Raw genomic sequence first — 14,130 nt, forward strand, 5'->3', positions numbered from 1 at the left:
GATGTGTCTGGGTGATGACTGGAGAGGTGACTGCTGGATATGGGAAAATATACAGTAACACCAGGGGATGTGTCTGGGTGATGACTAGAGAGGTAACTGCTGGGAATGGGACATTATACAGTAACACCAGGGGATGTGTCTGGGTGATGACTGGAGAGGTGACTGCTGGGAATGGGGCATTATACAGTAACACCAGGGGATGTGTCAGGGTGGTGACTATCATTGTGTGTGTCAGGTTGCTATAAGGTGTCAGGATGTCACTGTCTGTGTTTCCATGCAGGAGGGGGAGTATATAGAGGAACACAGGAGTCTGTACAAGGACGTGATGATGGAGAATCATCGGACACTCAAATCACTGGGTAGGAGGATTCTGTCATTTATTGTACAGGGGAGAGCATGTATGAGGGCCTCCTATATACACATTATCTGATAATCATATATATACAATGTACTCGGTTACTGTGTGTCTTCTACAGATGGACCCAGTATCAGAAATAACCCACAGAGATGTCCCCATCCTCATTATTCACAGCGGTGTATAGAGGAGAATCACAGGATCCCACAGGAGCTTCAGGTAGATGGGAAATAGGGTCCCACAGTGACTGTCACTATATGATCTGTACAGAAGCTGTGTGTGTCTTATACACTGATATTATACTGTGTTATCACAAGTAATGACATCAGACATTCTGCATTTTTTTATTCTCTGATTTAATTAGGGTGAAGATCTGACTAATAAGATAAATTATATAGATGGAGAAGTAGAGACATATGTGACTGATATGAAGGCAGAAGATATAGAGGGAGAAGATGAGACATATGTGACTGATATGAAGGCAGAAGATATAGAGGGAGAAGAGACGTATGTGACTGATATGAAGGCAGAAGATATAGAGGGAGAAGAAGAGACGTATGTGACTGATAATAAGGCAGAAGATATAGAGGGAGAAGAAGAGATGTATGTGAGGGGTGATCAGCAGTGTAAGGAGGAAGAAATCCTTACAGATGTCAGCACAGGTGAGTAATAAAGACTTATTACAGAAAAGAGTCACATTCTCTCTCTGCACCATGTTATAGTGTTCGGTTTTAACCAGTGTATTATATGTGTGGAGATTGTATGTTCTCCCAGGTTTGGCTTTCCTTCCCCAATCCAAAACTATAGTAGTATGTTAATTGACTTCTGACACATTGCACCTGTGTGATCAGGTAGTTCGATAGTAAACTCCTATGTGTATGGAACTTGGGAATGCCTACATATCTTGCATACATCACTATGATTGGCGTATTATAAATAAATCATATTTCAGTCAGTACAATCATCTTCTTCTACCTCCTCCTCCGTTCCTCTTATACTGCTCTCCCCCTCACATCATATCACTGTGTGTTACCAGCCCAGAGATCTGACCAGTCTCCTCCCAACACTCTGGTGTATCTCATATATCAGGAGCCATCAGCCCCTATTATACTCTGCTCTCCCCCTCACATCGTGTCACTGTGTGTTACCAGCCCAGAGATCTGACCAGTCTCCTCCCCACACTTTCTGGTGTATGTCATACATCAGGTGCCATCAGCCCCTATTATACTCCAGCTCTCCCCCTCACATCATGTCACTGTGTGTTACCAGCCCAGAGATCTGACCAGTCTCCTCCCCACGCTCTCTGGTGTATCTCATACATCAGAATCAGAAGCCATCAGCCCCTATTATACTCCTGCTCTCCCCCTCACATAATGTCACTGTGCGTTACCAGCCCAGAGATCTGACCAGTCTCCTCCCCACACTCTCTGGTGTATCTCATACATCAGGAGCCATCAGCCCCTATTATACTCCTGCTCTCCCCCTCACATCGTGTCACTGTTTGTTACCAGCCCAGAGATCTGACCAGTCTCCTCCCCACACTCTCTGGTGTATCTCATACATCAGGAGCTATCAGCCCCTATTATACTCCTGCTCTCCCCCTCACATAATGTCACTGTGTGTTACCAGTCCAGAGATCTGACCAGTCTCCTCCCCACACTCTGGTGTATCTCATACATCTGGAGCCATCAGCCCCAATTATACTCCTGCTCTCCCCCTCACATCGTGTCACTGTGTGTTACCAGCCCAGAGATCTGACCAGTCTCCTCCCCACACTCTCTGGTGTATCTCATACATCAGGTGCCATAAGCCCCTATTATACTCCTGCTCTCCCCCTCACATCATGTCACTGTGTGTTACCAGCCCAGACATCTGACCAGTCTCCTCCCCACACTATCTGGTGTATCTCATATTTTTGGAGCCATCCTGGTACCTAAGTGTGAAGGGGGATTAAGTCCGGCGGGAGAGTTATTGTGTTCGGGAGTCTTGTCCCAGATGCAGGGATACGAGCTATAGACTGGGAGCCTCGCTCACAATACCCCACCACTGAAAGAGTTATGCTCCAGCACTAGCCCCTGGGGTTTGTTTGGTATGAAAGTCTGAAACAAGTGTAATATTTAAAAGTATCATTGCACTTATCTCTTCCCTGGTGGTCTAGGGGGATTTGTGTCCCATTTTGGGCTGCTGGTCTTCCCCCTCCCAGGGAATCAGAGTGGCCTCCCATGCGGCCTCCTGCAGTGACATGAGGAGATGCAGGGAGAGATAGCCAGCACAGCCAGCTGATTTGTTTTCTTGGAGCACCAAGGAGATGACACTCGGTGGCCAAGGAGGCTGCTGTCTGGGGATCTTTTCTCCCTGCCTCCGGGCCCAAATTCATACAGACAACGTGGAAGTTTCCATGCAGGATTCTGGAAGTAAATTATTAGTGGTTATCCCCCAGATTTGCTGGCACCTGGGCTGCTGTTACCTTATTGTTTGTTTGGCGTTTCTCCAGGATGCTCTTTAGGTATTTTTATCTGACATCTGTATGTGGGGACCCTAGACGTTCAGTCTCACAGATCTGCCCTGTCACACTGCTGGGGATGTGAGGACCCTAGACATAATGTCATAGATCTGCCCTGTCACACTGCTGGGGATGTGAGGACCCTAGACGTAGTGTCACAGACCTGCCCTGTCACACTGCTGGGGATGTGAGGACCCTAGACGTAGTGTCACAGGTCTGCCCTGTCACACTGCTGGGGATGTGAGGACCCTAGACGTAGTGTCACAGATCTTCCAAGTCACACTGCTGGGAATGTGAGGACCCTAGACATAATGTCACAGACCTGCCCTGTCACACTGCTGGGGATGTGAGGACCCTAGACGTAGTGTCACAGATCTGCCCTGTCACACTGCTGGGGATGTGGGGACCCTAGACATAGTGTCACAGATCTGCCCAGTCACACTGCTGGGGATGTGAGGACCGTAGACATAATGTCACAGATCTGCCCTGTCACACTGCTGGGGATGTGAGGACCCTAGACATAGTGTCACAGATCTGCCCTGTCACACTGCTGGGGATGTGAGGACCCTAGACATAGTGTCACAGATCTGCCCAGTAACACTGCTGGGGATGTGAGGACCCTAGACATAGATCTGCCCTGTCACACTGCCGGGGATGTGAGGACCCTAGACATAGTGTCACAGATCTGCCCAGTCACACTGCTGGGGATGTGAGGACCCTAGACATAATGTCACAGATCTGCCCTGTCACACTGCTGGGGATGTGAGGACCCTAGATGTAGTGTCACAGATCTGCCCTGTCACACTGCTGGGGATGTGAGGACCCTAGACATAGTGTCACAGATCTGCCCTGTCACACTGCTGGGGATGTGAGGACCCTAGACATAGTGTCACAGATCTGCCCTGTCACACTGCTGGGGATGTGGGGACCCTAGACATAATGTCACAGATCTGCCCTGTCACACTGCTGGGGATGTGAGGACCCTAGACATAGTGTCACAGATCTGCCCTGTCACACTGCTGGGGATGTGAGGACCCTAGACATAGTGTCACAGATCTGCCCTGTCACACTGCTGGGGATGTGGGGACCCTAGACATAATGTCACAGATCTGCCCTGTCACACTGCTGGGGATGTGAGGACCCTAGACATAGTGTCACAGATCTGCCCTGTCACACTGCTGGGGATGTGAGGACCCTAGACATAGTGTCACAGATCTGTCCTGTCACACTGCTGGGGATGTGAGGACCCTAGACATAATGTCACAGATCTGCCCTGTCACACTGCTGGGGATGTGAGGACCCTAGACATAGTGTCACAGATCTGTCCTGTCACACTGCTGGGGATGTGAGGACCCTAGACATAATGTCACAGATCTGCCCTGTCACACTGCTGGGGATGTGAGGACCCTTAGGATACATTGTACCATATCTTTTGGGAATATTTTAAAATGAAACACTAATGATAGATATTTATTCCCTGATATAAAGTGCTTTGACATTTCCATTGTTCCAACCTGTTTATTACAACATTTTTGAGATTCCTCGTTATATACTTGGTAAATGCTGCATAGGGAGTCATACCTAGAGACCTTTCCCCATCCATTATACAGTAGGTTACTGTACACACATCACCTGATAATCACATATATACAATGTACTCAGTCACTGTGTGTCTCCTACAGATGAACCCAGTAACAGAAATACCCCAGAGAGATGTCCCTGTCCTCTTTATTCACAGGATTGTACAGAGGAGAATCGCAGGACCCCACAGGAGGATCAGGTAATAGTGGCTCTTCCTGAAAATTTAAATACCAAAGTGACTTTTCATTAATTGACCTGCATTAAGTAATTAATCTGCACCTAATTGATTGTATTACATGCTGATATACTATTATAATATGTATTCTGATATAATTTATTCAGGCATTATTATAGTGTTATTTTGTTGTTTTGTGGGTAATTTAGAATGAAGACCTGATTTATATTAAGGCAGAAGACATAGAGGAAGATGAGGAGACGTTTCTGACTGATATGGAGGCAGAAGATATAAAGGGAGAAGAGACGTATGTGACTGATATGAAGGCAGAAGATATAGAGGGAGAAGAAGAGACATATGTGACTGATATGAAGGCAGAAGATATAGAGGGAGAAGAGACGTATGTGACTGATATGAAGGCAGAAGATACAGAGGGAGAAGAAGAGACATATGTGACTGATATGAAGGCAGAAGATATAGAGGGAGAAGAGACGTATGTGACTGATATGAAGGCAGAAGGTATAGAGGGAGAAGAAGAGACGTATGTGACTGATAATAAGGCAGAAGATACAGAGGGAGAAGATGAGACGTATGCGACTGATATAAAGGCAGAAGATATAGAGGGAGAAGAAGAGACGTTTGTGACTGATAATAAGGTAGAAGATATAGAGGGAGAAGAAGAGACATATGTGACTGATATGAAGGCAGAGGATATAGAGGAAGAAGAAGAGACGTATGTGACTGATATGAAGGCAGAAGATATAGAGGGAGAAGAAGAGACGTATGTGACTGATATGAAGGCAGAAGATATAGAGGGAGAAGAAGAGACCTATGTAACTGATATGAAGGCAGAAGATATAGAGGGAGAAGAAGAGACGTATGTGACTGATATGAAGGCAGAAGATACAGAGGGAGAAGAAGAGACGTATGTGACTGATATGAAGGCAGAAGATACAGAGGAAGAAGAGACGTATGTGACTGATATGAAGGCAGAAGATATAGAGGGAGAAGAAGAGACGTATGTGACTGATAATAGGATAGAAGATATAGAGGAAGAAGAAGAGACGTATGTGACTGATATAAAGGCAGAAGATACAGAGGGAGAAGAGACGTATGTGAGGGGTGATCAGCAGTGTAAGGAGGAGGAAATCCCTACAGATATCAGTACAGGTGAGTAATAAACCCTTATTATAGAAAAGAGTCTCATATTCTCCCTGCTCAGTAACTACAACAATCTCTTATCCTAAACTTTACTTTGTTAGTGAGCAGTTTGTTAATTTGTAAATCTAATTAGAGGTGGTTACTGCAGATCTGTCCACAATTTATATGAAACATGGAAAGTGCAATCAGACCGGGACTGTAATCTAAGGGGTAAATTTACTAAAGTGAGTATTTTTAGAATTTGGTTACTATGTACAACATAACTTTTAAAACTAATCAGATTCTACTTAACATTTAACTAGCACCTTCTGGAAGATAATAGCTAGAATGTGATTGGTTGCTATGGGCAACATCACTTTTAAAACAAACACTCTCACTTTAGTAAATGTACCCCTAAGTCTTTAATGGATGTAATATATTACTCATACCAGACAATAGAACAAATGTCAGATAGTTGTATATATCAAGTAGAAATATGTGAATCCTCACCACACTTCTGTAGACTGTTTTTCACACAGATTCCACTCACTGTGATTAATCAGTGCTCTGATCTAGCTCACTAGATGTTTCATGCTGACGTGTTTAGTAGTTCCGATGCAGTTTCATCTGAAGAATAGCTTGTGAGGGTATATTGTTACATCTAAATGCCCTCATAAACCAATCAATAAGTGTGTGTATAGAGAGAGAGAGTAATAAGACAAGAAGGTGTGTATAGAGGTATAAAATAAAACACCAATTGATGTTTGTGTAAAGATATTGTGCGTACTTTTATGGAAATATGGATGTGCTTATCAGAGTATGGTTCCATTCAAAGGTAATAGATTCAATATAAAGGCCTCTCCTAGGACGCATTTTCAACCACTTTTAATGGACTCCATATCTGGAATACAGCCCAGCACTAAGCAAACAGAAGAAGACTCATGGGGTAATTTAGAATTTTCTATTTGATCCCTGAGGAAGTTTGTTTTCACATGAAACGCGTTGGTGGTTCCTGTTCATATTCCAAAGGCTCCCTCGGCCAGGGACGACCACTGCTACTGGTAGCTTCTACTTACTCAAGCGCAGTCTGCAGCGGTTGGAGCACCCCTTCTGTAGGATTTGGGTGAATTATATTGATACGCTGTTTGTATAGTTTTATATTGTACGTGTTTTGAATCCTATTTCTCCTTCATCCAGTAGGGGACACTGGAGTCTCAGTACAGTGGGGTATAAATGTGGGATAACCGGGAGCTGGCACTTTAATACATTTGAATAGTAGCTAGCTCCTCCCCCTCTATACCCCCCTACAGGTCAGTCTAAATTTTGTGCCAAGGGAGCTGGTCACATACAAAAGCTCTCTGCTACAAATCAAATCAATGGATCTTCGATCAGCATGAGGATCAGACAGGAAGCTCACTTCCCCTGCCTGTCTGTTTCTTTGGAGCTGCCAAGAGACCTCATCGCCGCTGCTTGCAGCACGCGCTGGGGTCTACAGCTACAGAGACCATTGTCTCTGGGGGGTAGCCAGACGCGCTGCATGCGGCGTTTGTCGTGCTTCTCCATTAGCAAGCCCGCCGTCAGCAGCACATGGCAGCAGAAGGTTAGTGACTCCTGGCACTCTGATTAGCAGGGTGACCAGGAGGAAATGACAGGCGGGCATTAAAAACACTAAGCAGCAAGAATGGAGGGGGCGGAGCCTAACACACAGTTCAGCTTCTGCCTTCCAGCAGCCCCAGCACTTCCAGAAGGAGGCTGGTGGCCATTTTACAAACACAGAGAATAAGATCTGTCTGCCCAGATTGTGCCTGCACAGTGGGGGTAGACTTGTGAAGATCAGGTTGGACTGTGTTTACACAGTGATTACAGCATTATATTGTGTTAATAGCACTGGTCTCTGAAGCAGAGCTGGTTGGACGGGGTTGATAGCATAATCTCCCTCTATGCCCCTATCAGGGGTATTCAATTTGGAGCCAAAATTTCGGAATCTGTGATAAATTTTCGCAGATGACGTCTTTTTCGCTGATTTCAATTATCCCCGTATTCAATTCGCAGGTTCGAAAAGTCTTTGAAAAAAAACGGGGATAACTTTTCACCACTGAATAGGTGGCCAAAAAAAGTGCAGAATTGGGGTTTAGGGGTGCATGCTTAAAAAAAAATAGCCTGCAACCCTGGGAATGTCATTTAAAAATAAACTGTGTCAAAAAAAAGTTTTAAAAAAAATTAGGGACACCCCAAAAAATATTTTTAAAAATTGGGGTGAAAAAAAAATAATTAAAAAGTGTTTAAAAATAGGGAAATAGGTTCAGGGCTATTCTGTGAGTACGCAGCACGTGTTTTCTAGAATAGGCTATTAGCGGCAGGTGTTTTCTAGAATAGATTATTAGCGGCAGGTGCATTTTTGCAGAATTTTTAAAAAATTAGTTTAGGGACATAAAAATATGCTAGTACCCATTTTCATGTACCCCAAATTTGATGGAACCACTTAAAAAAAGAAAAAAAAAACCTAAGTGCTCTTCTGCATCACTTCTTCAATGTCGGAAAAAAAACACCTGCCGCGGCTATTCAAAACCCTGGCTTTCATTTGCAGGCTAAAACGGGGGTACCCATAGTGATCTCCTATGTTTTGACAGCTTTAGGGGGGTCCTACAATTTATTCCAGGTAAATCCCGTGTTTTTTCGCCGATCCTATTTCACCGGCCCCCGTTTTCGTAGCTTTTTAATTGAATACGGGGATAAAGCAGGTGCGCGCCCGATACTTTATCCCAGGAAAATCAGCGATGTGGAGTGAAAAGTCCAGCACGGACTTTTCGCTCCAAATTGAATACCCCTGTAGAAACTACCTTGAAGTCAATGTACACTGTAGCAGGGTGTCTCTTTGACCCGCATTAGTCAGCTGTTGGGTCAACAAGGCGTTGGAAGCATGGGCTATGCAGCTCGCTGAGGGCCTTAAGACTGGGGCTCTGGCGGAGGATCTGGTTCCTCTAGCGGAATAGATTGCAAAGTCTCCTGCTTTTCTTGGAGAGGCTTCTAAGGATATTTGTAGTCTTTCCTCTAGATCCTCGGCCTTGGCTGTCTCAGCCCGCAGAGCCCTGTGGCTGCGACAATAGCAGGCGGAGGCGGAATCCAAGAGAGCCATGGAAGCGCTTCCATTCACAGGACAAGCTCTGTTTGGAACGGAACTGGATAAGTGGATATCTCAAGCCACAGGTGGTAAGTCCACTTATCTCCCATCTGCTGCTCCTCCCCCCATGAAGCCCTTTGCCGGAAAGGCCTTTCGTATTCCATGGAGATTCAGGGGCCGTGGCAGAGGCGCTCCCGCTATCTCCCGGGGTCCCAGAGGCGGGGTAGAGCCACTGCATCCTCCTCCCAGCAGGATAAGGCTTCAGTTAAGCCTCCAGCATGACGCACTCCCTTCTCTCCTGGGGGACCCCAGGGTGGGAGCTCGCCTTTGCTATTTCAAGGAAGTTTGGACCAAGTCTTGCCAGGACGCGTGGGTCCGGGACATCATTATTCAGGGGTTGAAGCTGGATTTTCAGATCCAACCTCCTCCTCGTTTTTTTAACAACTGGTTTGCCGGCATCTGCGGACAAACGGGTTGTTATACAGGAGGCAATACAAAAGCTACTGTCTTCTCGAGTAATAGTGCATGTCCCTATCCACCAGCAGGGTCAAGGTTTTTATTCCAGCTTGTTTGCGGTTCCCAAGCAAGACGGCTCGGTGAGACCCATTCTGAACTTGAAACATCTCAATCCTTATTTGCGGACCTTCAAGTTCAAGATGGAGTCCCTGCAATCCGTCATTGCAGGGCTAAAGAGGGGCGAGTTTCTCGTATCCTTAGACATAAAGGATGCTTATCCCACATTCCCATTTGGCCTCCTCATCAGGCATTCCTTCGGTTCGCAGTGCGGGCCTCTCATTTTCAATTCCAGGTTTTACCTTTTGGTCTTTCATCAGCACCAAGAGTGTTCACAAAGGTCATGGCAGTAATGATGGCCCTTCTTCGGATACAAGGGGTTACTATCGTCCCTTGGACGACCTACTCCTCAAGGCTCCGTCAGTCTCTCAATTACTGCAGGACATCCGGGTAACACAGAGTCTGCTGTTGCAACACGGATGAATCCTGAATTACCAAAAATCTCATCTGCAGCCTACACAGCGTCTGCCTTTCCTAGGGATGATTTTGGACACAGTGGAGCAAAAGGTACTTCTTCCGCAGGAAAAAGTCACCTCCATTCAACACATGGTGCGATTGATACTGCATCATCGCAGGGTGTCAGTGCACCTGTGTATTCGCCTTCTGGGAAAGATGGTTGCGTCTTTTGAGGCCATCCAATACGGGAGGTTCCATGCCCATCCATTCCAACTGGACCTTCTCTGTCAGTGGTCAGGGTCCCACCTCTTCGTTCACCAGCGAGTTCAACTGTCACCCAGGACTCAGACATCTCTCCTTTGGTGGCTGAATTCCTCTCACCTATTGGCAGGCAAGAGGTTTGCATTGTGGGAATGGATTCTCACCACCACAGACGCAGGTCTGAGAGGATGGGGGGCAGTGACTCAGAGAAGACACTTTCAGGGCCGCTGGACTTTACTGGAGGCAGTACTGCCCATAAACATTCTGGAGCTAAGGGCCGTGTTCTATGCTCTTCAGGTGGCACATCCTCTGTTGAAGGGCCAGGCCATCAGAGTGCAATCCGACAACACCACGGCTGTGGCGTACATCAACTAACAGGGCAGTACCAAGAGTCGGTCCGCCATGAGCGAGGTAAGCCGCATTCTTCTCTGGGCAGAGGAATATGCGGTAGCGATATCAGCAATTTTCATACCAGGGGTAGAAAATTGGGAGGCCGATTACCTCAGTCGACAGGACATTCATCCGGGAGAGTGGATGCTCAATCCGCAGGTCTTCCAACAACTGATTCAGCGTTGGGGTCCCTCAGGTAGATCTTATGGCATCGAGACTGAACCATCAACTGCCATGTTACTGCTCCAGGACAAGGGATCCACAGGCAGTGGTGGTGGATGCTCTAACAGCTCCTTGGTGGTTTCAGTTTGTCTACCTGTTTCCACCACTTCTTCCTTGTCTGCTGCAAAGAATCAAACGAGAAGGGGTAAAGGTTCTGTTGTGGCTCCAGACTGGCCCAGATGGGCGTGGTATTCCAAACTACATCTTCTGATAGACGACCCGTGGCCTCCTCCTCTGCAACAAGATCTACTGGAACAGGGTCTGTTTATTTATCAGGACTTAAAGCAGCTTAGTTTGACGGCGTGGCTGTTGAAAGGGCTCTCTTAAGAAAGAAGGGTATCCCTTCCAGGGTGGTTCCTACTATGTTAAGGGCTAGAAAGGAAGTTACCTCTAAGCCCTATCATCGCATATGGAAGGCATACGTCGCTTGGCGTGAACGCAAGGGTGCGCCACTGCCAGAATTCAACTTAGCCAGGCTGCTTCTTTTTCTACAGGCTGGTTTAGCAGCAGGCCTTTGTCTGGGATCTTTAAAAGTTCAAGTATCGGCTTTGTTGATTTTCTTTCAAAAGCGACTAGCATTATTACCGGATGTCCAGACTTTTCTACAAGGGGTTGTCAGATTACAACCTCCGTTTGTACCTCCTACTGCCCCATGGGATTTGGATTTGGTCCTCTCTTTTCTCCAATCTTCCCTATTTGAACCTTTACAAACAGTGGAATTAAAATTTTTATCATGGAAAGTGGTTCTCCTGTTGGCGCTCGCCTCTGCTAGGCGTGTGTCTGAGCTAGGGGCGCTTTCTTGTCGTCCACCTTACCTAATTTTTCATGAGGATAGGGCTGAGCTACGTACGCAGTTATCCTTTTTGCCTATGGTAGTGTCGGCGTTTCACATCAACCAACCAATAGTAGTTCCGGTGTATAAAGGGGATTCTTTGGCTTCCAGATCCCGAGATGTTGTCCAGGCTCTTTGGATTTATGTTGGTAGGACAGCATCCCTTCGGAAGTCGGATATGCTGTTTGTTCGATATGATATGGCGCGGCCAGCTTGGCCGGCTTCTAAGGCTACTATTTCTAGATGGATTTGTCTGACAATCAGACAAGCCTATCTGACTGCATCAAAGCAGCCACCTACTTCAATCATAGCATATTCTACACGCTCAGTGGGTCCTCCGTGGGCGGCTGCCTGTGGGGTTTCCCTGACCCAGTTTTGTCGAGCGGCCACTTGCTCGGGCCGGCATACTTTTACAAAGTTTTACCGTTTTGACACGTTTGCGGCTTCTGCTTCACAGTATGGCCGTGCTGTTTTGCAGGGTTCTCGGTGGTCTCCTGCCCGGGATGTGAGCTCTGGGATGTCCCCACTGTACTGAGACTCCAGTGTCCCCTAGTGAATGAAGGAGAAAACAGGATTTTGGTACTTACCGTTAAATCCCTTTCTCCGATTCCACAGGGGACTCTGGATGCCCACCCGGCACTGTTCCACCTGCATTTGTTATTGTTCTGCCAGGTTTGTACAGTCAGTTTTTTCTTCAAGTTTTTTCTGCTTGATTTGTTTGCATATTTGCTTGTTGTTTAGGTATGTTCTAGTTTTCTGCTCCTCTGTTATTCTATTTCCAGCTCTCCTTGGGCACAGTTTAGAGTGACCTGTAGGGGGGTATAGAGGGGGAGGAGCTAGCTACTATTCAAATTTATTAAAGTGCCAGCTCCCAGTTATCCCACATCTATACCCCACTGTACTGAGACTCCAGTGTCGCCTCTGGAATCGGAGAAAGAGATTTAACGGTAAGTACCAAAATCCTGTTTTCATTACATCTCATTGATCGTGCGCATCTGGAGGCGAAAGCATATAAATTCACCTCTGCCACAGGCACTTCATATTTTTAAAATAAATATGTACTATATATATATATATGAGAGAGAGCACTCACCAGTCTTCTTGATACAAGTTAGAAACTTGTAACTTATTCACTCACCTGGTGACAATAAAGTGCATGTCGATGTTTCGGGTCTCACACGACCCTTTGTCAAGACCCAGAGACCAAAATTTCACTAGTAGTAGCCAGCATCAACCATATCAAATGCCCCTTAAATACCTAATGCATGGGTCTTCAACCTTGGCCCTCCAGCTGCTGTGGAACTACACATCCCAGCATGCCTTGCCACTGTTTTGATATAACAGCATGCTAAAACTGTGGCAGGGCATCCTAGAATCTGTAGTTCCATAGCAGCTGGAGGGCCAAGGTTGAAGACCACTGACCTAATGCAACCCCACAGGCCACACCCACATAATCGAGTTAAAGACACACTGCTGTGTATAATCTAGATAATAACCACACCTCACTGATTCATAGAGCAAAGTGTACCTCTTATAGTAGTTTATGGACTAATAGACAACTCTAACATACATACCGTTGTGGAGGAATCAATCAGCAATGCCGCATGCGTTCCACCCTCATGGAACGCACAGCTGATAATCCACCTTAGTGCTGCGATCATGTTGTCCTGCGAGGGATGCCGCTGGCACCATCACTGGACTATGACACTACCAGTGCCAATATGTACTCAAGTCACGTCACTGGTTACAAGTCCCCGGCCAGAGCAGGAAAGGTGGTCAGCTTGTGTGTGTCATGTGTTCAGCACAGCGGAAAGCACGCCAGGTCACATGGTATGAATAAACTAATCAATCACCAGAACCCTGGTGTTAATGTGGGGACCATGGTAACAACAGGAAATAACTCTACACTCTATAAACCCATTGGTTCTGGGTTCTGTTTATTTATACCATGTGACCTTGTGACCTGGCATGCTCTCTGCTGTGCTGAACACGCACACGCTGACAGCCTTTCCTGCTCTGGCCGGGGACTTGTAACCAGTGACGCGATTTGATTACATATTGGCACTGGTTGTGTCATAGTCCAGTGATGTTGCCAGCGGCATCCCTCGCAGGACAACATGATCGCAACACTAAGGTGGATTATCAGCTGTGCGTTCCATGAGGTTGGAATGCATGCGGCATTGCTGATTGATTCCTCCACAACGGTATGTATGTTAGAGTTGTCTATTAGCTCATAAACTACTGTAAGAGGTACACGTTGCTCTATGAATCAGTGAGGTGTGCTTATTATCTAGATTATACACAGCAGTGTGTCTTTAACTCGATTATGTGGGTGTGACCTGTGGGGTTGCATTAGCTATTTAAGGGGCATTTGATATGGTTGATGCTGGCTACTACTGGTGACATTTTGGTCTCTGGGTCTTGACAAAGGGTAGTGTGAGACCCGAAACATCGACATGCACTTTATTGTCACGGTTTGAGTGAATAAATTACAAGTTTCTAACTTTTTTTGTATCAAGAAGACTGGTGAGTGCTCTCTCTATATATTTATATTTTGGCTAGCTCTGGACTGTATCTATAG

At 46.2% G+C, this 14,130-nt stretch overlaps 1 protein-coding gene across 2 annotated transcripts in view; it reads left to right on the top strand.

The window, feature by feature from the left end:
* The first annotated feature begins 310 nt into the window (after positions 1 to 310).
* LOC148532448 (uncharacterized) overlaps positions 311 to 14,130 on the top strand; it is a 163,235-nt gene continuing 149,415 nt past the window's right edge. The window contains exons 1-5 of one of the 2 annotated variants that reach the window (XM_088467808.1): positions 311 to 359; positions 4,541 to 4,638; positions 5,097 to 5,495; positions 5,724 to 5,788; positions 6,955 to 6,968. In XM_088467808.1, the coding sequence (XP_088323934.1) occupies positions 326 to 359; positions 4,541 to 4,638; positions 5,097 to 5,495; positions 5,724 to 5,788; positions 6,955 to 6,968 (610 nt within the window). In that variant the 5' untranslated portion in view covers positions 311 to 325. Of the gene's footprint in view, positions 360 to 4,540; positions 4,639 to 5,048; positions 5,789 to 6,954; positions 6,969 to 7,091; positions 7,095 to 14,130 lie in introns of both variants that reach the window. The other variant, XM_088467807.1, reaches the window with a different exon arrangement.

The sequence above is a fragment of the Taudactylus pleione genome, unplaced genomic scaffold, assembly GCF_031769625.1.
Source record: "Taudactylus pleione unplaced genomic scaffold, aTauple2 ptg000076l, whole genome shotgun sequence".
Taxonomy (NCBI): Eukaryota; Metazoa; Chordata; class Amphibia; order Anura; family Myobatrachidae; genus Taudactylus; species Taudactylus pleione.